This window comes from Aquarana catesbeiana, linkage group LG12 (assembly GCF_042186555.1).
Source record: "Aquarana catesbeiana isolate 2022-GZ linkage group LG12, ASM4218655v1, whole genome shotgun sequence".
Classification (NCBI taxonomy): domain Eukaryota; kingdom Metazoa; phylum Chordata; class Amphibia; order Anura; family Ranidae; genus Aquarana; species Aquarana catesbeiana.
Window position 1 is genome coordinate 79,170,243 of NC_133335.1, and position 27,506 is coordinate 79,197,748.

Here is a 27,506-nt window from a genome sequence, read left to right on the forward strand (position 1 = left end):
GGAGCCTCTGGGTCTTGGTCAGATGTCAATGGCCCAAAAACTGATTCATGTACAGGCTGCTTTAACCGCTTAAGAACTGCCCCATAGCAGATGTACTGCTACAGGGCGCCTCTCCCGTGCAGAATCACGTATGAATATGTGATTCTGTACTTGTGACTGGGGGGCACGCACGCGCCCTCAGTGGCCCGCTTCTGCTGTGATTACTCACAGCAGAAGCCGATCTGCGGGTGCCGGGTACTGGATGTCCGCCGGCACCCGCCGATCGTCAGTCAGAGACACAGAACAGAGATCTGCCTATGTAAACATGGCAGATCTCCGTTCTGACAGGAGAGAAGGGATGGATTTTGTGTCCCTGCAAAGCAGGAAAAAAAATCAATCACTTCCGTGAGTAAAAGCAGCACACGCAGTACCGTAAAATACTGGCTAGGCACACAGTTAATCTCTTGATCGCCCTAGAGGTTTAATCCCTTCCCAGCCAGTGTCATTAGTACAGTGACAAAAAAGACATTCCTCTCCAATGGAATAGGGACTATTATGGGCACATCAGACAAAAAAAGGAGAAATTCTGGGACCCCGTGGGTATAGGGCGGACTAATGTCAGCTAATGTCAGCTGCTTACCTTTGAGTCCGTCCAGGTCCAGAAAAAAAGATGAAAAAAGGTCTGAGTCTTTCAGTATTTTATGACCTAAATGTGATGGATTGGAGACAATCCAATGTAAACAGATGCAAGGAAACTTCCGGGCCCCTCCCCGGACACACAGGTCCCAGAAGACAGCGGGATCATTCAGAAAGTGCAGCGCGACTCGTGCATGCGCAGTAGGAAACAGGCTGTGAAGCCGCAAGGTTTCACTTCCTGTTTCCCTCAGTGAAGATGCCGGTGCCTGCAGCCAGAGCCGATGGAAGGATGGGCTTGAGGTGCCGACATTGCAGGTAAGTGCCCTTATATTAAGAGTCAGCAGCTACAATATTTGTAGCTGCTGAGTTTGAATTTTTTTCCCCCCAAGCTTGCTTAAACCCCTGCCCTTAAACGATTGAACGCCGGTGTTTATAAGGTCTGCAACTCCTAATTTTCCAGCAAACTAGCCTCCTAAACCTGCCATTGTACCGTACTTAAATAAAGGGGCAGAATGAAATGGTACAGGATGTGGGCTTAACAATGCCCATTCAAAACACACTAAGCTATCCCACTTTAAAAAAAAAAATATTATAATAAAATCAGTAGATTGTAAGTTGAATTTGTTATTGCACAATCACCAGGCAGGTATTAACAGAGCAGAACAAAAGTATTAGACTTAGGCAACATAAATAAATATTAGGCAAATAACACAAACTAAGCAAGTCTTAATACTCACACTGAGAAAAAAAGCAACAAACACAACATCATCACTTAGGGGTTGATTTACTAAAACTGGAGAGTGCAAAATCTGGTGCAGTTGTGCATGGTGGCCATTCTGTCTCTAACCTCAGCCTGTTCAATAAAGAAGAACTCCATCTTTTGACATACTGCACATAGTTTGTTTGGGCCAGCTTGGCCCAAATGAACTTTGACCCTCACTAACATGTGAGGCCGCTGGATGTGTGGTATAACCTGTATGTACAATGGGGAAAATAATTATTTGATTCCCTGCAGATTTTGAAGTTTGCCCACTTACAAAGAAATGAAGGGTCTATAATTTTTATCATAGGTGTATTTTAAATGATAGAGACAGAATATCAACCAGAAATCCAGAAAAAAACATGATACAAATGTTATAAATTGAGTTGTAGTTCAGTGAGTAAAATAAGTATTCGATCCTCAAGCAAAACATGACTTAGTACTTGGTGGAGGAACCCTTGTTGGAGGTCAGGCGTTTCTTGTAGTTGGTTACCAGGTTTTCATACATCTCAGGAGGGATTTTGATCCTCTCTTCTTTACAGATTTTCTCTAAATCCTTAAGGTTTCTTGGCTGTTCCTTGGCAACTCGAAGTTTCAGCTCCCTCCATAAATTTTCTATAGGATTAAGGTCTGGAGACTGGCTAGGCCACTCCATGACCTTAATGTGCTTCTTCTTGAGCCACTCCTTTGTTGCCTTGGTGGTATATTTTGGGTCACTGTCATGCTGGAAGGCCCATCCACAACCCATCTTCAGTGTTCTGGCTGAGGGAAGAAGGTTCTCATCCAAGATTTTACAATACTTGGCCCCATCCATTGGCCCCTCAATGCGGCAAAGTCAGCCTGTACCTTTAGCAGAGAAACTGTCCCAAAGCATAATGTTTCCACCTCCGTGCTTGACTGTATGGATGGTGTTTTTAGGGTCATAGTCAGCATTTACCTTCCTCCAAATATGAGCCGAGTTAATGCCAAAGAGCTCAATTTTAGTCTCATCTGATCACAGCACTTTCTCCCAATCTTTCTCTGAATCATTTAGATGTTCATTGATGGGCCTGTACAGTACATGTGCCTTCCTGAGGAGGGGGACCTTGCGGGCGCTGCAGGATTTCAATCCGTGGCGGTGTATTGTGTTACCAATGGTTTGTTTGGTGACTATGGTCCCAACTGCTTTGAGATCATTTACAAGCTCCTCCCGTGTAGTTCTGGACTGATCCCTCACTTTTCTCATGAGCATCCTTACCCCATGAGGCAAAATTGTGCATGGAGCTCCAGACTGAGGACAATTAATAGCTATTTTGTATTTCTTCCATTTGCGAATAATCACTCCAACAGTTGTCTCCTTGTCACCAAGCTTCTTGCTGATGGTCTTGTAGCCCATTCCAGCCTTGTGCAGGTCTACAATCTTGTCCCTGACCTCCTTTGACAGCTCTTTGGTCTTGCTCATGATGGTGAAGTTTGAATGGAAGAAAGATTCTGTGGACAGGTGTCTTTTATACACATAACAAGTTGTCGTTAGGAGCACCTTCTTAAATTGACAAGAGTAATCTGTGTACCACATGAGCACATACTGTAGCCAGTCTGTGGGAGCCAGAATTATTGTTGGTTGGTAGGGAATCAAATACTTATTTTACTCACTGAACTGCAACTCAGTTTATACCATTTGTATAGTGTGTTTTTTCTCGATTTTGGTTGATATTCTGTCTCTATCATTTAAAATACACCTATGTTAAAAGTTATAGAACCTTCATTTCTTTGTAAGGTGGCAAACCTACAAAATCTGCAGCCAATCAAATAATTATTTTCCCCACTGTAGCTGCAGCTACATACAGCATACTGCACTGTGTTCCAGGTTGAAGCCGAGACTTCCTGTCTCATACCCGGAACACAGTAGAGTCTATCACAGCAGTGCTCAGCCATTCACAAAAAGCAATGTATTCTATCAATGAATACAAAACTTCCTCTGACTGGCTGAGTCAGAGAGGTGGGCTGATGATGTCACAATCTCTGACTCAGCCAATCAGAGGAAGCTTTGTATTAATTGATAGAATACATTGCTTACTCTGAATGTCTGAGCATCGCCATGATAGACTCTGCTGTGTACTGTGTTCTGGGTATGAGACAGGAACATAGTGCGGTATGCTATATGTAGCTGCAGCTACATACAGTTTATGCCGCACATCCAGTGGCCTCACGTGTTAGTAATGGACATTTTTTTTTTCGGCCAAGCTGGCCCAAACAAACCATGTAAAGTATGCCAAAAGAGGCCGCTCTGCGCAAAATCACCTACCTGTACGCGATTCACGCCGGGGTAGGGAGCACGCCCCTGCCACCCCGGCTGTGCTGCGATTAGCTGCAGCACCAACCAGTCAGCTCAGAACATCCCCGAAGAGAGCCCTGTGTAGGTAAACAAACACAGGGCTCTCTTCTGACAGCAGCAATATGCGCTGAAATATCGCAGTCCCGCTTTAAGTCGCTGATCGCCCCCGTTACTAGTAGAAAATAAAAAATAAATAAAAATTTCATAAAAATATCCCATAGTTTGTAGATGCTATAACTTTTGCACAAACCAATCAATATACACTTATTGGGATTTTTTTTACCACAAATACGTACCAGAATATATATTGGCCTAAATTCATAAAGACATTCAATTTTTTACATTTTTTATTGGATGTGTTTTATAGCAGAAAGTAAAAAATATTGTTTTTATTTTTTTAAATTGTCGGCCAATTTGTTGTTTATAGCACAATAAATAAAAAACGCAGAGGTGATCAAATACCACCAAAAAAACCTCAATTTGTAGGAAAAAAAGGACATAAACTTTATTTGGGTGCAAACAGAGAGAAGTTTTGGGGTGGGATTATAACGGTGCCAAAAAATAATAATTGAAACAAAAATATTTAAAACATGAAATTTATTTTAAACATGATTAAAATTGGATCAAAACAAAACCATTATGTATTCTTATACATCTCCGTTATGGTGATCATACTAAAAGGATTCCAATTAATCGATAGTTACAAGACAGAGTATTTTTCCAATTGACTGGTGGTTACAAGATGGTGTGTTTTCCCAACATGTTTCGCCAACATTGGCTTCTTCAGGGAATATAAGCCACCAGAAGGGTATGTAGAACCCAGCAGAGCCCAGGTAGAGTACCACTGAAATCAACACCACCATTGCGGAGAGGGGGCACCGTGCAGCCACAGAGGACACATAACGACCAGGTTGGAAATAAATTGCAAAAAAGTAAACAGGAGGGAGCTTACAAGTAAGATGGCTTGTTTCCAGAAAGATGGATAAATATTGCTCACAAGCACAGCAAAACGTTCCCAGGTCGCCCTCGATTTGTGTACAGTGTCCCACGACCGCTCATTTGTCAATTAAAGTAACACAATGCCTTATCGCAAAAAATGGCCTGGTCATGAAGGGGGGTAAATCTTTCGGAGCTGAAGTGGTTAAGCTTTGCCAAAAAAACCTGGAAGCTGATTGGTTTCTATGCAGAGCTGCACCAGGTTTTGCACTCTCCAATTTTAGTAAATCTACTCCTCAGTGTTATGCCTTTGGTCAAGCTACAACTCATGGCTCATAGCTAATGTTACTAATAACACTGCATCAGGCGGGGGTGTTACCTTTTTAAAGAAAGGGACACGTTTGGTACCAGCTGGGGGGGTTGTTACGCTCCCCGAACTGTTGTGGGGGGTGTGCTGAGCACCCTGAGGATCTGTTTCATCATATTCTAATTCAGCATCTATTTCATAAGCTAAGGGGGATTCTAAGGGACCTGCGGAGGAGTGTGTGGGAAAGCAGGATAGTGGGTGTTGGAGGGAAAGGTGAAGAGATGCAAAAGAAGAAAGACAAAATGTATCAGTATTGGAGAAACGTAAAGGAAAATCATAATTAACTAATATGAGGGTTATAAAAAAAGAGATGTTAGAGGGATACACAATGACAAAATCAGGTAGAAACATGTGGAAAATAAATGTCATCAAAAGGCACTGAAAAAATAACTGAGGGGAGCTAGAGATCAGTTCAGGTTTGATTTCTTCATCTGAATAAACCAACTTAATAAGGAAACTTTTTTGGATACTTATAATATTGCTTTTCCAGGTTCTCTTTAGTTCAGCAACCTCTGGGTTCACTCCACACCCAGACCCCTCAGAATGGCCCCCTCTCCATCGCAGTAAGTGCTTTTCTAAGGCTCAGCATTTGCATCTTGCATCATTTGCATATAGATAGTGGAACCAGGCAGGAAAGTCAATTTCACATGAAGGGGAACTGGAGAAGCAAAATTTCTGTAAGTATGAAAAAAATGTTCCTTTTCCCACAATCTCTCTGCATGTCAGTAACCCCTGAAAATGAACGAGCAATAACAAGCAGGGTGGGACCAGAACATCTTGCCAAACAGAAATATGCCATTGTGCTTTGGAAGCCACTTAACAAACTTAGAACCCAACTAGAGAGAAGAACTTGCAGCCATGTTTACCTGTTATTCTTCAGGAATGTGTGAGAAGAAGTCAGCATTCCTCAACCTAGCACCCTAAAGCTACACCAAGCACCAAAGTCAGCATTCCTCAACCTAGGACCCTAAAGCTGCACCAAGCACCAAAGTCAGCATTTCCCAACCTATCACCCTAAAGCTGCACCAAGCACCAAAGTCAGCATTCCTCAACCTAGCACCCTAAAGCTGCACCAAGCACCAAAGTCAGCATTCCCCTACCTAACACCCTAAAGCTGCACCAAGCACCAAAGTCAGCATTCCTCAACCTAGCACCCTAAAGCTGCACCAAGCACCAAAGTCAGCATTCCTCAACCTAGCACCCTAAAGCTGCACCAAGCACCAAAGTCAGCATTCCCCTACCTAGCACCCTAAAGCTGCACCAAGCACCAAAGTCAGCATTCCCCAGCCTAGCACCCTAAAGCTGCACACCAAGCACCAAAGTCAGCATTCCTCAACCTAGCACCCTAAAGCTACACCAAGCACCAAAGTCAGCATTCCTCAACCTAGGACCCTAAAGCTGCACCAAGCACCAAAGTCAGCATTTCCCAACCTATCACCCTAAAGCTGCACCAAGCACCAAAGTCAGCATTCCTCAACCTAGCACCCTAAAGCTGCACCAAGCACCAAAGTCAGCATTCCCCTACCTAGCACCCTAAAGCTGCACCAAGCACCAAAGTCAGCATTCCTCAACCTAGCACCCTAAAGCTGCACCAAGCACCAAAGTCAGCATTCCTCAACCTAGCACCCTAAAGCTGCACCAAGCACCAAAGTCAGCATTCCCCTACCTAGCACCCTAAAGCTGCACCAAGCACCAAAGTCAGCATTCCCCAGCCTAGCACCCTAAAGCTGCACCAAGCACCAACGTCAGCATTTCCCAACCTAGCACCCTGAAGCTGCCTGTGTAACATGCATTTATAAAGAGGCGGAACTGAATGGATGTGGGGCATGACACCACCCTTTCAAAACACCAAGGAGATTGACTGGACTGGTTCACACAGCCAAACTTCTCATAAGCATGGAGAATTCTATGCTGCAAAATGAACTTGTTCCAGAAGTTGAGAAAGTGGGGTTGATTTACTAAAGGCAACTAGACCATGCACTTTGCAAAGTGCAGTTGCACTGTGCAAGTGCAATAGTTCTAGAGCTCAGTAAATGAGGTAAAGCTTCACTTTGCAAAGAATACCCAATCACGTGCAAGGGAGATAAAAAAAAAACAGCATTTTTGCTTGCACATGATTGGATGATGGTAGTCAGCAGAGCTTCTGCTCATTTACGAAGCTCTGTAGCAACCTCCCTTGCAGAGGGCATCTGCACTTTGCAAAGTGCACAGTCACTTTTCCTTTAGTAAATCAACCCCAGTGTGTCTGAAAATTCTGCCTTCCAGGATGCAGACAAGTGGCGTGTCCAAATATACCTTACATTGAAAAGTTTGAAGCCTCTGAAATCTCTGAGTCTTCTTGGTTTGCATAAACAGCATAGCTAATACTCGAATTGCTGAGTTTTGTTCTTCCCAAATTTGACTATTCATTCAAACTGGGCTAACCTCTCCAACACCAGATATCTGTGAGGGCCAGAGTTTTCAAAGACTTCACATCTAGGAGAAGATCGTCTAGATAATGTTAAAGTTTACACCCCTGAAGGGTAATTGTGAGCAACATAGATAACAGACCTTTGGAAGAGCAATAGATAGGCTGAAGTGTAAAGCCTGGTACACACGGGTCAAATGTTGTGCGGCATCGGCTGCTTCAACAGAAATTGGCCGACATTCGGCACGTGTGTACTGCAGCTGGTCCGACAGAAGCCGGCTGTTTGGCCAGCTTATGACGAGGGGGTGTGAACAAAAAAGATCTGCCAATCGGCTCCTAAATCAGCCATTGGCTGAGAGCGCTGATCGGAGTGTTCTGGTGGGGGGGCGTCCCCCTGTCAGAATACAATAGATCAGCAGGGGATCGCTGTACTAACATTGCATAGTTAGTACAGCGGCTCCGACCTGAGTTGTCAGGTTTTTTTTTTTCGCTCAGCCTGCTGGATTGAACGATAAAAAAAATAACTAGTAGTGGGTACGAGGCTTAAGTGATGACACTGAAAGTGAAGATCTAGCAGGTATGGGATTGTTTTACTAAAGGCAAGTAGGCTGTTCACTGCGCATGGGAAGTTTCACTTTGCAAGGGAATTTGCCCCATAGCTTAAAGTGGAGTTCCACCCATAAAATCAACTTTGCAGAAATCAACAGCATTATGCATCAGCAAAAACATCTTGATTTTTTTTTTTTTTTACTCACCCCTTCAGCACTGTTGCTATGGGGTCCTTTGTATTCTGCCACTTCCTCTCCACAGCGCCTGATGTCATTTCCCTCGGCACCTGTGCTCGCTAGTGCTCCTGGGGGATGCTTGTCCTCATTTGCCAGGAGTCAGTGGGCAGCGCCGAGGGCTTCATTGCCATCACAACGGGGCGGGCACATCCGACGACGACGCCCGTTGTGACTGCAACGTCAGAAGTGTACGGCGCTGCGAGCCGCACATACTGCACATGCGCGAGAACGGGTGGTGCATGCTGGTCGCTCAGCTGCACCTGATCCTGGAAGATAGTGCTTGTGGGCTTCACATGCCCACAAGCAATATGGAAATTGCTAGGAAAGAGGAATATAAGATATATTCCTCTATGAAATCGGCAATCGAGCGGCGATTCATCACAGAAACGTGAGTGCTATAAATAAGAGTTTGAAACAAACAATATTCATCCAAAAAAAAAAAATTTTAACAGTTGGAACTCCGCTTTAAGATGAGGGTAAGCTCTGCAAACATTCATCATCCAATCAGGTCCCTGCAAAAAATTCTGTTTTTTTATTTTTCTTGCACATGATTGGGTATTTTTTGCAAAGTGAAAATTCACCACATTCACTAAGCTCTCTTTCAAAGTGCAACTTCTTGCAAAGTGAACAGCCTTTTTGCCTTTATTAAATCAACCCCAAAAATCTCAAACATTTTTAATATTAGGCAAAAGTAGGCATTTGTAGATAGGCATCCAATGGGCCAATTGAATGCAGCTAGTCCAAAGTCTGCACTGTTCTGGTGACAGTTGTAACGCACTTTTTCCTGAAATGTCTGTTACTTTTTGCCAGAATATAATCCTTCATTCTCACTTTCTCTGCTTTTAAGATGAATTTCCACACATTTGTTTGCGACACCAACTCTCTTGTTTGTGATGCTTTATGAAATCAATTACAAAAAATCAATTTTCAGTTAGTAATTCCACCCCACAGGTCCTATAGGTGGTACCAAAAAAAAAAAAGTACCGCCAGGGTCCAAAATAAACAAAATAAGCACTATTTACGTCTAAGACAAGAATAATAAAACAGTGCCAGGATGAAGAAAGAACAAAACAAACCAGAAATGATTGTGGAAAATCTTTGATTGTATTGGAGAGGGGCTGAGGGTTTGCAGGTTGGAGCTAGCGAAGGGAATACTGACATGATGAAGGAGTGGGAAATACAATGGGGTGGATTTACTAAGACTGGAGAGTGCAAAGTATGGTGTAGCTGTGCATGGTAGCCAATCAGCTTCTAACTTCAACTTGTTCAGTTAAGTTTTGATTAAAAAAAACTTGGAAGCTTATTGGTTTTAATGCAGAGCGGCACCAAGTTTTGCACTCTCCAGTTTTAGTAAATCAGCCCCAATGCACATTTCTGTTTCATTTACACAACCGCAAACATTAAAAAATGTATGTATGTAGTCTACTCAGCAATGCCTTCAGCTTTTAGTTGTATGTATTACTACATAAGTTTGTAGATACTAAATACTGATTAAGTAGGATATGTTTCTACAATTATGCAAGTTTGCATAAGGCCGTTTGAAAGAAGGAGAAGGAAGTGCTGTGCATGCCAGATATCTCAGTGAAACCAATAAAGATCAGACAGGAAATTCCATTGTGATCAAATTTCCCACCTGTAGGCTCCAACAGTGAGTATCCCAAGGGATTGAGGAGAGCTATGCAATCAAACATTCCCTAATCTTACCTGTGTACAGGTGAATATTTTCTAATACTAGTAGACCCCATAAACTCTGGTACACGCCACTAGTTATTTTTGATCAACCCAGCGGGTTGAAAGAAAAAAACTGACAGCACAGGTCGGAGCGACTGTACTAACAATCTGACGTTAGTACAGCAATCTCCCCTGCTGTTCTTTTGTGTTCTGACAGGGAGACGATCCCTCCCCCAGAACACTGAGGGTAGAGCTCTTCGCCATTGGCTGAGAGCACTGGTCGGGAGCTGGTTGGCTGCTGGCTTTCGTCCAACAGAGGCCAGACCGGCTGCCTTACACACGGGCCAAATGTTGGCCGATTTTTATTGAACCGGCTAATGTAACCCGACGTTCGGCCCGTGTGGCTTAAGTCTCTGAGTTGCTCACAAGAACCATTAAGGCTATGGGTCATAAAAGGTAATGGTGTCTATTGCACCACAATGCAATAGACAAACTGACAGCATATTCATCAAGCTTAAGCCCCATACACATGGGCGATTTTCGGGCGACATTGGCCGGTTCAATAAAAACCAACCAACATTTGGCGCATGTGTATGGCACCCTGTCCAACAGAAACCAGCAGTTTGGCTGGTGTCTGTCGGAAGAGCATGCTGGATAACCAGCAGCGGACTGGCTCCCAATCAACGTTCTCAGCCAATGGCGGAGAGTGCTTATTGGAGTGTTCTGGCTGGGGGGGTGTCCCCCTGTCAGAACACAACAGCTCAGTGGGGGAGATCGCTGTACTAACGTCAGATCGTTAGTACAGCAGCTCCGACTGGAGCTGTCAGTTTAAAAAAAAAACAGTAGTGTGCACCAGGCTTTATTCAAAAAACCAAAGCAAAAAAACCAACAGCAATGAACTAAGTTTCTTTTCATCATAAAATCTATGCTCCCTAATGATTACTAACCACTGTTAAGGGGGTGGGTAAACCCTCAAGGTTTTTCACCTTAATGCATACCTGAACCCGATCTTTCCAGCGACGGGGACGAGCACACCAGCTCCAGCCGCTGTCTTGGGTCCTCATTGGATAGATTCATAGCAGCGGGAGCCATTGGCTCCCGCTGCTGTCAATCAAATCCAGTGACCCGGGAGCGGGGCCAAGTCCTTCTGTCTGTGGAAGCAGCAGCAGGACACGGGAGCGTGTCCGCACGAGTGCCCCGAGGGAGCACTCGAGAAAAGGAGGAGCCAGGAGGGCCGCTGAGGGACCCCAGAAGAGGAGGATCGGGGCCACTCTGTGCAAAACCAACTGCACAGAGGAGGGAAGTATCACATTTTTTTGTTTGTTTTTTTTAAAACAAACCTTTACATATACTTTAAGTTTATTGTTTGAAATTTGATAAGGTTAAATGTAGTAAATGCCTGAAGGGAAAGCAGCTTGTGTAAACATTGTTAAAAGCTTTTTTCAGAACTTCAAAGATGGTGGAAGTTTATCATCACTGGGTATCATTGGGTATGCCAAGTTTAGTATTTTATAACAGATGATAAAACCAAATAGCAAATAGTATAGCAATAATCAAAGGAGCAGTGCTACCAGCTACAAATGTTAAGCTGCAAAAGAAAAAAAAAATGTTTTTCATGTGTTTAAAAAACCTTATGAGATGCATTAAAAGAGAAGTGTGGGGTATATATAAAAGAAAAAAATATTATACTCACCTAGGTGGATACAGCATAGTTTCGATGCTGCATCTGTCCCCCCACCACCTCAACATGGAGAATTGAGAGATCAAACACCATTGATCACTCAGTTCTCCCCTCCGCTCTGAGCAGAGAGCGATGACTGCCTCTGCTCTGCCCCTCCAGCGCCCACTGGAGCGCTGAGCTGGGTAGGGGAGGGAGCAGCTGGCTCAGGCCCTCTGTGGCGCAGCTGGGAGGCTGAGTGAGCTGCTGGTCCAGGCATCTGGGTGGATCCCGACTGTCGCCTGGAGTGATGTTGGCCAGCAGCTGAATGAACTGCTGTGCTGTGATCCATAAGAAAAGTAGGGTAATAAAAGTTGTGGCCATACTTCACCTTTAACCTTAATGACACCAGTGATTGGAGGATTTAAATATACTTAGATTTGATCTGAGATCACTCAAACTGTATCACTTCATTCATAAAATGAATCACATTTTTGGGCATCCCCTCGATTTTGCAGTTAAACCTGGCTTCAGATAGCTATTGCTTTAATGTCCATTTTGTGTTTTATATATGCAAAGAACAGTTAGTAAGAAATGGAGTTAGATAGCATATGATGTTCTACCTATAAACAGAGGATAGGATTGGATTTTCTCACCTGTAGCTGGTGGTGTTGGTCTCCGTGTACCACTGACTACATCACCTAAACTACTGGAGTTTCCAATGGATTTACTGCAAGGGAAGATAAGGAGATAAGGAAATAGTAAGATAGTAAAGGAGAACACAGTGGATAAGGGAAATGTGTGTGACTGGCAGAGAGATGGGAAGAAAGTCACATAACACACCTGGTACTAAGCCGGCTCTGTCGCATCTTCTGTTCCTGCAACATTCGCATGTGTTCCAGCTTCACGGGGCTTGGGATGAATCCCACCTCACAGCCCTCCCGAACCGCTCGTCCAATCCACCAATCGTTGTTATATTTCTAGAAATATACAAAAAGGAGCATTTTAAAGAAAAAACCTAGAGGGATCCTGTGCCCACTTGTGTCTTATCTGGCATCATATGGACTTTTTCAGATGATAATGCATAAATTGTGGTGGAACAAAATAACCAGCTAAGATACAGGCTAGAGCAGGAGTAGGCAACCTCGGCCCTCCAGCTGTTTTGAAACTACAAGTCCCATGAAACATTCCTAACAATCACAGGCATGACTCCTAGAGGCAGAGGCATGCTGGGCTTTGTAGTTTCACCACAGCTGAAGGGCCGAGGTTGCCTAACCCTGGGCTAGAGCTATCCTGCCAATAGAAGTACTGGGGAATGTGACTGAAGCCAATGTACAAGGAATTTTCATAACTGCATACATAATGCAAACTATACATACCTTGTTAATCTCCCATTTTTCCCCCTACTGCGCATGAAGACTTTTATGCATCTATATTATGAAAACAGGCAACAAACAGCTACATGGGCTTTAGATTGGAACTTCACCTCTCCCACTTTTGGATTTTATTTCATTTTTTTTTTAGGGAGTGGGTTTTCTGGCAGGTACCCGTTCCCACTTTTGCTTAACTCATCTAGGCAAGCCAAGCAGTTCGATCCTCCACAACCTCCTGGGACACATCACAGGTCCCAGAAGACTGTGTGACCATTGAGAGAGCACAGTGCATCTCTTGCATTGGGGAACCAGCTGTGAAGCACCAGGAAGTTTCCACATCCAAGATAGAGGCGCTGGGACCTGAAGACTAGTCAAGAACTGGATGAGGACAGCGCTGGATCCCTGTACTGGTAAATGCAATTTTTTTTTTTAAAGTCAGCAGCTACAGCCACAGAATCCTGTCCCCCCCCCCCCCCCCCCGCTGTCTGCTGGGAAACACACGGGTCCCAGAGACAGCAGGGACCATCCGTATTGCGCTGCGCGACTCACGCATGCGCAGTAGGGAACCGGGAAGTGAAGCCGCAAGCCTTCACTTCCTGATTCCCTTACCGAAGATGGAGGCGGCAGCACCCGAGGACCGAGAGACGGTTAGGCCTTGGGTGCCGACATCGCGGGCGTCCTGGACAGGTAAGTGTCCATGTTTTAAAAGTCAGCAGCTGCAGTATTTGTAGCTGCTGACTTTTAAAAAAAAAAAAAATTTCGGCGGAGCTCCGCTTTAAGGGGGATATGATCAACATGTACAAATATATAAGGGGCCCATATAGTGAACTTGGTGTTGAGTTATTTACTTTAGGGTCATCAGAAAGGACAAGGGGGCACTCTTTACGTCTAGAGGAAAAGAGATCTCATCTCCAAATACGGAAAGGTTTCTTCACAGTAATGCCCCGTACACACGGTCGGATTTTCCGACGGAAAATGTGTGATAGGACCTTGTTGTCGGAAATTCCGACCGTGTGTAGGCTCCATCACACATTTTCCATCGGATTTTCCAACACACAAAGTTTGAGAGCAGGCTATAAAATTTTCCGACAACAAAATCCGTTGTCGGAAATTCCGATCGTGTGTACACAAATCCGACGCACAAAGTGCCACGCATGCTCAGAATAAATAAAGAGATGAAAGCTATTGGCCACTGCCCCGCTTATAGTCTCGACGTACGTGTTTTACGTCACCGCGTTCAGAATGATCGGATTTTCTGACAACTTTGTGTGACCGTGTGTATGCAAGACAAGTTTGAGCCAACATCCGTCTGAAAAAATCCTAGGATTTTGTTGTCGGAATGTCCGATCGATGTCCGACCGTGTGTATGGGGCATTAGAGCTGTGAAGATGTGGAATAGACTCCCTCCTGAAGTGGTTCTGGAAAGTTCAGTAGATTGCTTTAAAAATGCCCTGGATTTTTTCCTAAATGTACATAATATAACTGGATATTAATGTTTACAGTAAGTCCCTTACTTATGAATGAGTTTTGTTCTGGGAGCTTGTTCATAAGTCAAACAAAGATTGGTGCTTGCAGACAAAGGCCGTGAGTGCTGATCAGTGTGTTCTGGCGGGGGGAGTCTCCCTATCCGAACACAATAGCACAGCTGGGGAAATCGCTGCACCAACATTGCATTTGCTGGTACGGCGATTTGTCAGGTTTTTTTTCACTCAGCCCGCTGAGTTGAATATGAACAAACTGTGCAAACACATGTTCGCATCTTTGAAAGTTTGCAACTCGAAGGTTTGTATGTAGGGTACTTACTGTATAAGTAAACTTGGTCCAGGGAATATCCGATTGCCTTTTGAGGGATCAGGAAGGAATTATTCCCCCGCTGGAGCAAATTGGAGCATGCTTTGCTGGGTTTTTAGCCTTCCCCTGGATCAACTCTGGGTATAGGATTCTAAAATGTTTTTTCCCTTTTATTGGTTGAACTGAATGGACTGGTGTCTTTTTTCAACCAGACTATTCCAGACTACTTCCTTCCATGCTCGCCTCCAGAACTTTTCCAGAACCTCTCTCATCCTCTGGAGCTCCCTATCCCAGTATGTCTGGTCAGATCCTACCCTTTAGGAGATCCTTGGAAACTCATTTATTCTGGGAAGCCTACAGTGGCAAACCCTCTCTCCAGGCCACCCCCTATATGCAACTGATAGCTTCATGCATAGCATGAATAGCATCCCTCAGCCTTCTACTTTCTGATATTCATTAGGAAGGGATATAAGTAAGATTGGCAACGTAGGTTGGGACTACTGGACAGGTAAAGGTAATTCATATTTGACAAGCTAAATTAGGATGATAAGCAGTTCTGTCATCAGGATTGAGGGCCTTCACTCAATAATTAATTACACAATTCTAAGAATGGAAATATGAGGTCTACTACTACGAACTTGTTTTTAAAAATGTGCAAATAGGATCTCTTTTCCTAATTGTGGCTTCACTACCTTCATCACTGATCTGAAACAGGCATGCCAATGAAGTCTGACGTGTCTGAATCCAGATTCTGCTTGCTTATTCTAAGACAATGAAGTACACAAAAATAAATGATCTAATTTGAAACATTTGACCGTGCGTTCAACCATATTGCCCTGCAGGACATATCCTTGTTCCACAGAAATACAAGGCTATTTGACTAGCAAATATGTTAAAAGGCAACTTGTCATGAGAGACATATGCATGTTCTGACTATACTTGCCAGCTTGTCAATGGATCAATTAAAGCCAGCAATAAAAAACATACACCTATTTTTTTAAAAAGAAGAATAGCCATGGCAGCCCATGTATTTACTGTAACTTACGGCAGGATTTCTTATAAGTAAAATGTAGAATATACATACTCACCGTTTAATCACTTGATAAGACAAATTGCTAATCAACCAATCACATGGCAGCACCTCAATGCTTTTAGGCATCTAGATGTGGTGAAGACAACTTGTTCAAACCAAGCATCAGAATAGGGAAGAAAGGGGATTTAGGTGACTTTGAACATGGCATGGCTGTTGCAGCCCAATCGGGCTGGTCTGAGTATTTAAAAAACTGCTGATCTACTGAGATTTTCACACACAACCATCTCTGGGGTTTACAGAGAACGGTCCGAAAAAAGAAAATATCCAGTGAGCGGCAGTTGTGTGGAAGAAAATGCCTGGTTGATGTCAGAGGAGAATGGGTAGACTGGTATGAGATGATAAAAAGGCAACAGTAACTCAAATAATCATTCATTACAACCAAAGTATGCAGAGTACCATCTCTGAACGCACAACACGTCGAACCTTGGAGCAGATGGGCTACAACAGCAAATGACCACACCAGGTTCCACGCCTGTCAGCTAAGAACAGTTAACTGAGGCTACAATTCGCACAGGTTCAACAAAATTGGACAATAGAAATTTGGAAAAACGTTGCCTGGTCTGATGAGTCATGATTTCAGCTGCAACATTCAGATGGTAGGGTCAGAATTTGGTGTAAAAAACATGAAAGCATGGATCCATCCTGCCTTGTATCAATGGTTCAGGCTGGTGGTGTAATGGTGTGGGGGATATTTTCTTGGCACACTTTGGGCCCCTTAGTACCAATTGAGCATTGTTTAAACACCACGGCCTACCTGAGTATTGCTGCTGACCATGTCCATCCCTTTATGACTACAGTGTACCCATCTTCTGATGGCTCCTTCCAGCAGGATAATGCACCATGTCACAAAGCTCTAATCATCTCACCACTGGTTTCTTGAACATGACAATGAGATCACTGTACTCCAATGGCCTCCACAGTCACCAGATCTCAATCCAATAGAGCACCTTTGGGATGTGGTGGAATGGGAGAATGGGAGATTCCCATCATGGATGTGCAGCCAAGAAATCTGCAGCAACTGTGTGATGTTATCATGTCAATATGGATCAAAATCTCTGAGGAATGTTTCCAACACCTTGTTGAATCTATGCCACGAAGGATTAAGGCAGTTCTGAAGGCAAAAGGGGGTCCAACCCGATACTAGCAAGGTGTACCTAATAAAGTGGCCGGTGAGTGTATATAGATCGTACATCTGCCTCTGGGACCCAACTATACAAATATTCATAAAATCATTACACCAGTGTCACCAGTTTGTATCATTCTATCGGGTTTTGTCACTAATCACCATGCAAAATCTGTGTATACATCCCAGATTTAGCTGCCAGATGTAACAATAATCAAACAACCAGAAAACCATTAGGTTGTATAATATATGTTACTACACTTTGTGCATACTAGCTGCATATTATACTGCCAGTAAAGGTCATCCTCTGAACAATAATCAAATCTAAATTGCATATAAAAATGTACAGTATATATTTGAGAATGGTAAAACTGAGTTTACAGAGCACATTACTATGTGGCCAATATTCAGGAAACATCTTCCATGGTTCTGTTAAACGTTAACATTGAATTGGCTACTCTGGGTTACATAACCAGTCAGGTTGAAAAAAGTAATCAAGTTCAACCAAAAGACAAAATTACAATAATAAAATAAAAACACTTAGCATCCTCTGAACCCCAAACCCAAAAAAAGGCATAAATTCCTTTAAAAATCCTGGTCCAGATGCAATTCTTCGAGAGGTAGCTGACAGGTCTCTGTTTCAGGCCCGAAAGCTTATCCTAATGCACTGGATCTCTCAGACCATACCAGCAATGCTGATGTGGGTTGATCAGAAAAGCATGACACTTAGATATGAAAATCTGATTTACAAACACAGAGGTAACTGTGTAAGGTATAAATTTGAAAGAGTGTGGGGGAACTGGCTGGCCATACCTGTAAACTTACTTATGGATAGACTCTTACTGTAAGGTCCAAGGCTATCAAAAGTATTGACTGGCTGTTTTGGGTTACACCTAAGCTTAGGAGCACAAATGAAGCAAAGTCCTATTTTATGCTACTGTTCATAATGTTATAGTTCACGTGAGTTGACATCTTTACCGCTATACATGTCATTGTCGGGATTAGGTTATGTGACCACTTTTTGACATTGCATTTCCTTATGTATGGAATCTCTGGAATGTTCTTGTATTTTTTTGTATTTTTTTCTGTATGGTTTGTTGATCCCTGTCAAACTTTTTTCCTGATTAAAAAAAGAAAAATAAATCATGGTCCTATTTGCATGGTCCAAGTTCCCCAAAGGCAACAGGATACTTTCTGGATCAACATTCTAGAGCAGCCATTCTCAACCAGGGTTCTATGGAACCCTGGGGTTCCTCCAGAGGTTGCTAGGGGTTCCTTGAGCTGTGGCTGATGAACCACCTTTTTGATGATGCCTACAGAGTTCAAGGTTCAGCATCACTTAGCAAAGCCAGCAGCAAGACACCAAATATCTTTTTAGCTGTCTTTAAGGGTGGCAATCTGAGCCCCACTTTAAGGGGGGCATTCTTCCTATTGGCCAGCAGTATCCGGGGCATTGACCCCTGATGAATTGGTTTTAGTAAGGGTTCCTCAAGACCTGAAAATAATTTTTTGGGTTCCTCCTAGGGTTAAAAGGTTGAGAAAAACTGTCCTAGAGTATTATTATTTTTTATAAATATTCATAAGGATTTCTATTTTACACCCAAGTTGTTTTTAAAGCATTCTACTAAATGGTTAAAACCAGATCCTCTTTACAGTGCCTGGTTAAAGTGAACCTGGTTATAAGAATGAAGAGAACTGTGATTGCTGACTTGTTCTTTTCAAGTGAACTCGGAATTCCATTTTAAAGTTTTGATGTAAAAGTGCTGCCTAAGAGAAGATACCACAAGGCTTCTGCCATTTTCTTTACCACCTAAAAAAGGTTCCTGTACCTCTCTCTAAATTAAGCTACACTTTATTACTGGGCCATGACTTCCTCTGATTTCAGGGATAATCCCAGCCAACTGCCATTCCCAGTCCAATGACTGCAAATGTGCTCTTTCTATACTGGAGGTGACAGTTGACAGAGCCTAGCTATCTAGATTTCAGACCCCAGTAACAAAGTGAAACTAAGGCTTCCCATGGATTCATCTTTTTTTTTTATTCAGCCAGCGGACTGAAAAAAAAAAGAAAGATTAACAGATTCCTCCATCCATACAAGCAAGATGGATGGAAGAATCCTACCGCTGTATTCTGGCCAGGGGACTCCTCTACTGTCAGAATACACTGATCAGCTGCTGCAGCTGTCAGAGCGACAAACGTTTTCCAACATTCTGATTAAACAGAAGTTAATTGTTAGATCAACTTCTGTTGAGCAGGAAAGGCCACAGATTAAAATTTGTCCGGCCTCTGCTGATAGGACGAATTTTGATCCATCTATGGCTAGCTTAAATTAGAGTGTGACATTGAAGAGGATTTTCTTACTAGTAAAGATAGTGGTTGGCATCTCTTAATCTTGGTTCACACTGGTGGGACTTGTCAGCGTCTTGGTCGCCTGACAAGCCGCGTTCCATTAAGTGCAATGGAACCGCTCTAATCGGAGCAACTCAAGTCACTCCAACTTAGAAAAAGGTTCCTGCACTACTTTGGGGCCACTTTGGAACGACTTCTGTTAAAGAAGTCATATGCAAGCCGCAATGAAGTTGCGCTGTGTGGAGCGACTTCAAAGTTGTGTGACGCTGAAGCCGCGCAAGTGTAAAATGAGCCCTAGTGTCTGCTCTCAGACAGGAGGTTTACTTTCAAAAGATTCACTATAAAGGTAGAATCTGTGGGGCTGTCACCCTAGCTTCACTACCTAATAAGTCACTGACCTCGACCAAGCAATCAATTAGTCAGCAAAAAAATCTGAATGGTGCATGTTTGCTACAGGTCAGTGATTCACTAAGTAGTTAAGCCATGATATTGGTAAGAGTTGGTAAGAGGAGTCAGCGCAAAAAAAGCCCATTGGTAGTTCAATTGGCAGAGGCGCCTGGTTATTAAAAGGATAGACTTGAGTTGTTTGCTTTAGTAAAACATCCAATTACTTGATTTCACCAAATAAAATGTGTATTGTGGCTTTAAACTGCCACTTTGTAAGTTCAAGGTGATAAAATTTGTGTCTGTGTGTAAAAAGGGTACAATAGGTATGTAACATAACTCAAAAGCACAGTCCGAAAACGTAAAACATATTGAAAGCAATCAAATATGCGAGGGAGAAGTGTGCAAATAATACAAAAAATGTAGCGATCAGTTTGTTTCTAATATATCAAACATATCACAGATAGCATAGGAGCGATATATAAATAATGTAATAAATGAAGTAGCATGGCAGTTTTTTTTACCACAGAGTTATTTTAACACAATTGTATGCAATTTCTGATATGTTTGATATTTAGGAGACCTCCTTATTACTATTTTTATTATAATATTTTATGCCATCTCTGATATGTTTGATATGTTTATTATATTATTTTTATTTTATGCCATCTCTGATATGTTTGATATGTAAGAGACCTCCTTACTATGTTTATTATATTATTTTTATTTTATGCCATCTCTGATCTGTTTGATATGTAAGAGATCTCCTTACTACTATGTTTATTATAATATTTTTATTTTATGCCATCTCTGATCTGTTTGATATGTAAGAGATCTCCTTACTAACATTTTTATTATAATATTTTTATTTTATGCCATCTCTGATATGTTTATGTAAGAGATCTCCTTACTGCTACATTCATTATATTACAGTGTGTTTCAAAAAGAATGACCCGATTTTAAAACCTTTTATCTGTGCAACCACACGCTGCCATTGAATGAAACCTGTGCTACTTGAAGGGGTGTGGCCTAGAATTTCAATCGACAGCTGCTAGATACCACTACTAGCGCCCAAATAGGCGTTAACCTCAGTCGTTAACAAGATGGCATCTATGCAACAGTAGGTGTTTTGTGTTCTCCTATTTAGCAAGACTGAGTCTGTAATAAGGGTGCATCGTGCATTTCGACAGTGTTTCGGGATGAATCCACCAGTGGCAAAAAACATTCATCGTTGGTATAAACATTTTAAAGAATGGGGGTGTTTATGTAATTGGAAGAGTCCGGGTCGACCATGCACTTCAAATATAACTATTTGAAATTGGGTTCCTCATAGTTTTATAGTAGGTAAGGTTGAATAAAGACAATAGTCCATCCAGTTCAACCTGTGTTGGTGTGTGTGTGTGTGTGTGTCAGTGTCTATAATCATTTCCCATATCCCTGTATGTTGTGTTCACTAAGATGCACATCCAAGAGTCCTTTTAAAATATCAATACACCTCGCTGACACCACCAATTGTGGAAGAGAGCTCCACATCCTTATTGCCCTCACAATGAAAACCCCCTATGCAGTTTAAGGTTAAACCGCTTCTCCTCCCATCTCCAATCTGGCCCCAAGTCCTCTTACATTCCCTGAGACTGAAAAGTTTTCTTCCTATGTTGGGATCTCCAGTGATGTATTTGTATATTGCTATCATATCTCCTCTCAAGCGTCTCTTCTCCAGGGAGAATACGTTTAGTGCCTGTAGCTGTTTCTCATAATGGAAGTCCTCCAATCCCCTTATTAATTTAGTTGCCCTTCTCTGGACTCTTTCCAGCTCCAGCACATCCCTTCTGAGGACTGGTGACCAGAACTGGATGGAATACTGCAGATGTGGCCAAACCAGAGTGTTATAAAGTGGCAGGATTATAGTCTTATTTCTGGAGAAAATCCCCTTTTTTATGCATGCTAAATGTCTGCCGACTTTGCTTGCTGCAGCTTGACATTGCATGCTATTGCTCAGTATGTTTTCTACCAGGGCCCCCAAATCTTTCTCCATACCATCCTCTATATCATGTATAGATCCCAAGGCAGAGCCTCGGGGTACCTTACTTACCACTCCGGACCAGTCTGAGTACATGTTATTTATCACCACCCTTTGGACGCCCCCCCCGTAACCAGTTTTCTATCCAAGAATAAACCCTATGGTCCATGCCTACAGACCTCAGCTTGTAAATTAAGCATTTAAGGGGAACTGTTTTGAATGCTTTTGCAAAATCCAGATACACTACATTCACAGGCCTCTCCTTATCTAGATGGCAGCTCACTTCTTTTTTTAAGCAAACTGTATTAATATATTATTTTATGCCATCTCTGAGTTTGAAATTTTAGAGACTTCCTTACTACTACATTAAATTATTTATACATCACTCCTATGTAGGGTGGATTTGATTTAAATCATAATTTTTAAAGGACAACTGTCATCTCTGTCCCACAGCGGCTCCTCCTCTGACCCGCTGTTGACTCACCGACAGTCCCATTCACTTTAATGGGATGGCTGGCAGTGACACAACAAGGTGAGGGATGTGGCGGCAGCAGGTGAGTGGATGCCTACTAACAGGCGTTGCCATGATGGATCTGAAATGACAGGTGCTCTTTAAATATAAGGACTCAGTCTTGCTGGTAGTTAGAACCTTTAATATTTGCAAACAAAATGAAGGTTTCCAATTTATAATAATAAGCTGTCAGGTTAGTAAAACAGCGATATCAGAACCGATTCAATCATACAGTTTGTAGTGTACATAGATTTGCAAAACAATGAGATAAAGGAATATTCCTGAACTTTGTTTTATCTCATGGTTACCGTAAAATTTTATGAATGCATCAATGCAGTGCATGTTATCTCAGCTTGCAGAGCTCATTGAATGAGTTTACCAAAAAATATTAATATTGCAGAATATACAGGCTTATGCTACATAACTAAGCTCCATTTTATGTTGAATAAACAAAATTAATAAAGCATCTTAAATAGAAAACTATCTTTAGATAGATTTTTGCTCCAAAAGCATGTTATTAAAATAAATTCGATAAAAAAAAATTGATTTAAATCAAAAAAAGTCAGATTTGATTTTTTTTTTTTTTTTTAGAAATCATTGATTTATATCCACCCTGCTCCTATGCCATCTGTGCTATGTTTGATATATTAGAAACGGACCACTACATTTATTTTATTATTTGCACACTTCTTCCTCACATATTTGATTGCTTTTGATATGTTTTAAGTTTTTTGACTGTGCTTTTGAGTTATGTTAAATACCTATTGTACCCTATCACAACCTTTTACCCACAGACAATATCACCTTGAACTGAGGAATTGGCAATTTAAAGCAACTAAACACATTTTACTTGGTAAAATAAAGTAAATATGGAGCCTATCCTTAAGCCTAGTACTCACTGTTCATTTTTCTTTGTTCATCGCAGTGGTTTGAAAGGAAAAAAAAAAATGACAGCTCCAGTCAGAGTTACTGTACTAACAATCTGGTGTTAGTACAGCGATCTCCCCCGCTGAGCTATTGTGTTCTAAAGGGGGGAATGGCCCCCCAGCCAGAACACTCTGGTCAGCGCTCTCTGCCATTGGCTGAGAGCGCTGATCGGGAGCTGGTCGGCCGCTGGTTTTCCAGCATGCTCGTCCGACAGAAGCCAGTCGAACGGCCAGCTTCTGTCGGACTGGCTGCCATACACATGGGCCAAATGTTGGCCTGTTTTTATTGAACCAGCTGATGTCACCCGACTTTCGAATGAATTTGTGGTCCAGGATAGGACAGTCAAAATTAGAAGTGCCCCCCCACACACACACACAGTTGCGGAATGCCAGCCGTCCACATACCGGAAGCAGTATGGCCGCTTTATGGGGGTGCTAGACTAATTTGCCTCTCAGCCCAGTCCGCCCCATAAGACTATTAGTGTAGCGCAAGCCGGAGGGGACTCTTTCCCTGCTGCCCCCCTGCAAAGTCCTGCCCTAGGCCTGGGCCTTGTCGGCCTAGGCCAGGATACAGCGTTGCTAGACCCTATGATCAAGATGAGAACCTCTGTGTCTGCATCTTAAGGCTGGGTTCACACCTATGTGAATTGGATCTGGGCTTCAGCTCATCCAATTCGCATGACAGGAGAGTGTGACTGGTTCTCTATGGAGCCAGTTCACATATCTCCGGGGGGGCTACGGAGCGGCTTGCACAGGAACGCTGTGCGTCTTTGGCTCCGTTTCAGGACCGAATTCAGGCAAAGATTCGACCCTGATTTGTCCCTGAAACAGTGAACAGGGATGCACAGCGTTGCTGTGCGATCCACCGCCATCTTAGGTGTGAAGCCAGCCTTAAAACTAAGTCAACAATGGCAACTCCCCATAGGATGCCAGTTTTGTAAATGAGTGAATTATTTCCATAGAAGAGAAGTATAACTTAATATATAACTCATTAGTTGGGGGCACTAGTCAGTCACTTCCACTTCAAAGACAACACACACATTCTAGAGTGGCTGACCTCCTGGTATAAATTAAAGTGTTACTAAACCCACAACAGTAAAATCAGTCTGCATATGCCGTAAAGCATGCTTGTTATACTCACTGTGGAACCTAAGGGGTTTATTATATGCATTGTGCATAAAGGCTGTGTGATTCTGTCTTCTCTGATCCACCCCTTCTTCCACTGTCCCCAAACCATCACCTGATAGAACAGAGGCTATAGAGTTGTTTTTTGTTTTTCTTGGAGGGTGCATATGATCAGCACAGGACCAATTAGCACTGTCCAGACAGAGTGTCAGGGGTCATGCAGCCTCATAGGACAGTCAGAGGAGAATGAAAACTTCTCCCACAAGCTTTGAACAGTGCCTGGCCAAACATTGATAGAAGTCACAGGACTGCTATATACTGCTGATGAGAAAAGGGTATTTAGCAGTTTATATTTACTAAAACTATTGCATTTCCATGTTCTGTGTACTGTGGGAGACCAGAGGCAGTGACTGCAGGGTCCTGTTTTTTTTTAACACTTTAAGTATAAATATAATAACAGTTATTAATAAATCATTATTTATCTAGCCGTCTGGTATCAAAAGAATGCCGTACATTCCAAAGATGATTCATTGTTACTATGACATCTATAACACAAAAAAAGTGTATCTATAGACAACATTTTTGTTGTGTTAGATTTGGATAGGTTACAGAAGGATATGAAGCTCTGTCGGGATTTAATTATGTAAACACAAATGAGTCCTGACATGCCCGCTGGCAAATAATGCAATTGTGTTCCTGAATGAAAAGGATTGTGTAAAACCTAAATGATTGTAATGTCTCGATTTTTTTTTTCTTTAAAAATAACAAACATGTTATACTTACCTGCCCTGTGCAGGGTAGCCCAGATCCTCCTCTTCTCAGGTCCCTCTTCGGTGCTCCTGGCCCCTCCCTCCTGTTCAGTGCCCCCACAGCAAGCAGTTTGCTATGGGGGCACCCGAGCCAAGCTGCAGCTCTGTGTGTCCATTCAGACATGGACCCGCTGTTCGACCCCACCCCCTCTCTCCTGATTGGTTAACTGACTTTGATTGACAGCGGCAGGAGCCAATGGCGCCGCTGTTGTATCTCAGCCAATCAGGAGGGAGAGTCCCTGATGGCCGAGACAGTCATGCACATCGCTGGATAGAGATGGGGATCAGGTAAGTATTAGGGGGGCTGCTACACAAAAAAGGTTTTTTATCTTAATGGATAGATTGCATTAAGATAAAAAGCAACTTCTGACTTTACAACTACTTTAACCTTTAGGGCTGGTTCATACCAGAACGTGTTCCAAATACACCAACTTTGCTATCTTCTGCAGGTGCATTTGTTAATGGCGACCCAAACGCATATTGCAAACACACTACACTTTGGGGGTTATTTACAAAAGGAAAATCCACTTTACACTGAAAGTGCACTTGGAAGTGCAGTTGCTCTAAATCTAAGGGGTAGATCTGAAATGAGTGGAAGCTCTGCTGATTTTATCATCCAATCATGTGCAAACTAAAATTCTGTTTTTTATTTTCCTTGCATGTCCCCTTCGGATCTACAGAGACTGCACTTCCAAGTGCACTTTCAGTGCAAAGTGGATTTTCCTTTAGTAAATAACCCCCTTTGTTTGCGGACACCAGATCACATGGTACTGCAGTTTGGTGTGGCATGTTTTTCGAAAGAAGTGAATGCACTACTTTGTGTGCAGTCTGTTGCGATTCGCAGCCTATTCAAATGAATGGACTGCCAAATCGCAGTGCAGAAGATCACACAGGATTCACACAGGAACGTGGGCCCCAGACTTGTCTGATTCTGGTGTGAACCAGCCCTGATTGAAAATATAAAACAGAAGAACTTCATAAGCTCACTGCATCACTCATGAATCTAAAATATGCTCTGACTAAGTGCCAATTTCTATTTGCTCACTAGCAACTTCTCACTTCTTGGAAGGAACTGCAAGGTGAAGAGAGGAATATGTTAAAGTGATTGTAAAGGTTTGCGTTTTTTTTTTTTTTTTAAATAACAAACATATCATACTTACCTCCACTGTGCAGTTCGTTTTGCACAGAGTGGCCCCGAACACCGACTTCTGGGGTCCCTCGGCTCCTCTTATCAGATAACCCCCTAGGAAGAAGCGCTCTCCCTGGGGGTTACCTTGCGGGTGCGCTCCCGAGTCCAGCATTTGCGTTCATAGACACTAATGTCACACTTGGCCCTGCCCCCCGGCACCCGCGTCATTGGATTTGATTGACAGCAGCGGAAGCCAATGGCTGCTATCAATCTATCTAACCAAGAGCCGAGAACCCCCATAGAGATGAAGAGCGCGTCTGCGCCAGGTGAAATTCCATGGCTCAGGTAAGTTAAACTGAGGGGGGTGGGGGGGGGCTGGGGGGGGCGGTGACTGCCAGGTGTTTTTTCACCTTAATGCATAGGATGCATTGAGGTGAAAAAATACAAGGGTTTACAACCCCTTTAAGCTCTATGTCATAAAATGCCATATAAAAAAATATATATAAAAATCTAAAAAAAAAATTGTAAAAAAAAAAACCCTAAAAAAAATTAAAAAGTGTAAAAAAATAATATTAAAAAAAACTAATGACACCACTCTCCCCTGCCCTACCAACACTGTCCACTGCCCCAACCCCCTCCCCCCAAAAAGCATTGTGAAGAAAAATTAAGAAACAAATTAAATTGTAAAAAAATCAATTATTAAAAATAAAAAAACTGCTGACACCGTTCACTGCCAGATAGCACCCAACCCCCCCCCCCCCCCTCCCCAAAAGTACTGTGGAAAAATATTAAAAAGGTGATTTAAAAAATATTTTGCCACTGGGGGGGGGGGGGGATATTGCGTGCGCGAAGCGCCACCTCCCTGAAATGAGTTTTTGCAGGTTGGGATGTCTGCAAATAAGTGCCTATACTGTTTAAAATCCAGTAATACACTGCCTTACCCTGCTCTGCACATGCTCAGTTGCTCTCTATTTTTCTGCACTGTGCCTAAAATTATAGCCACTAGAGGCCAATCTGTTGACATTTCTATAGGTGACTGCTGCTCTGGGGCTCTGGACTTCAGCAAAATGGCAACATCCAGCAAGCAGAAACAGGAGCATTGCTGGAGGCAATTTGCATCGCACACTCATTTCGGTAGCATAATTATTATTGTGGAATGTATGTTCTTTGCTTAGGAACATTATTTTTTATTAAGTTGTTATGGGTACATTTCTGACTTAAATTGTAATTAAAGGCAAAACGTTCATTCTAGTTTAGCGTGGAGAGGGATTAAAACACTTGTCAGGATTTTTATTGCTGTCTGTGGCTCGGTTAGGATGATTCACTCTATTTTGCCTTTTTGCCATTATCACTGAGAATAA

The 27,506-nt window shown here is 42.6% G+C and overlaps 1 protein-coding gene across 5 annotated transcripts in view; it reads right to left on the reverse strand.

Annotated features, from left to right (window-relative positions):
* CACNB1 (calcium voltage-gated channel auxiliary subunit beta 1) overlaps window positions 1-27,506 on the reverse strand; it is a 167,827-nt gene that overhangs the window by 40,660 nt on the left and 99,661 nt on the right. For 4 of the 5 annotated variants that reach the window (XM_073608107.1, XM_073608108.1, XM_073608110.1 and 1 more), the window contains 3 exons: window positions 12,356-12,492; window positions 12,169-12,242; window positions 5,005-5,156 (listed from right to left, as the gene is read on the reverse strand). In XM_073608107.1, coding sequence (XP_073464208.1) covers window positions 5,005-5,156; window positions 12,169-12,242; window positions 12,356-12,492 — 363 coding nt within the window. The remainder of the gene's footprint in view (window positions 1-5,004; window positions 5,157-12,168; window positions 12,243-12,355; window positions 12,493-27,506) is intronic. The other variant, XM_073608109.1, reaches the window with a different exon arrangement.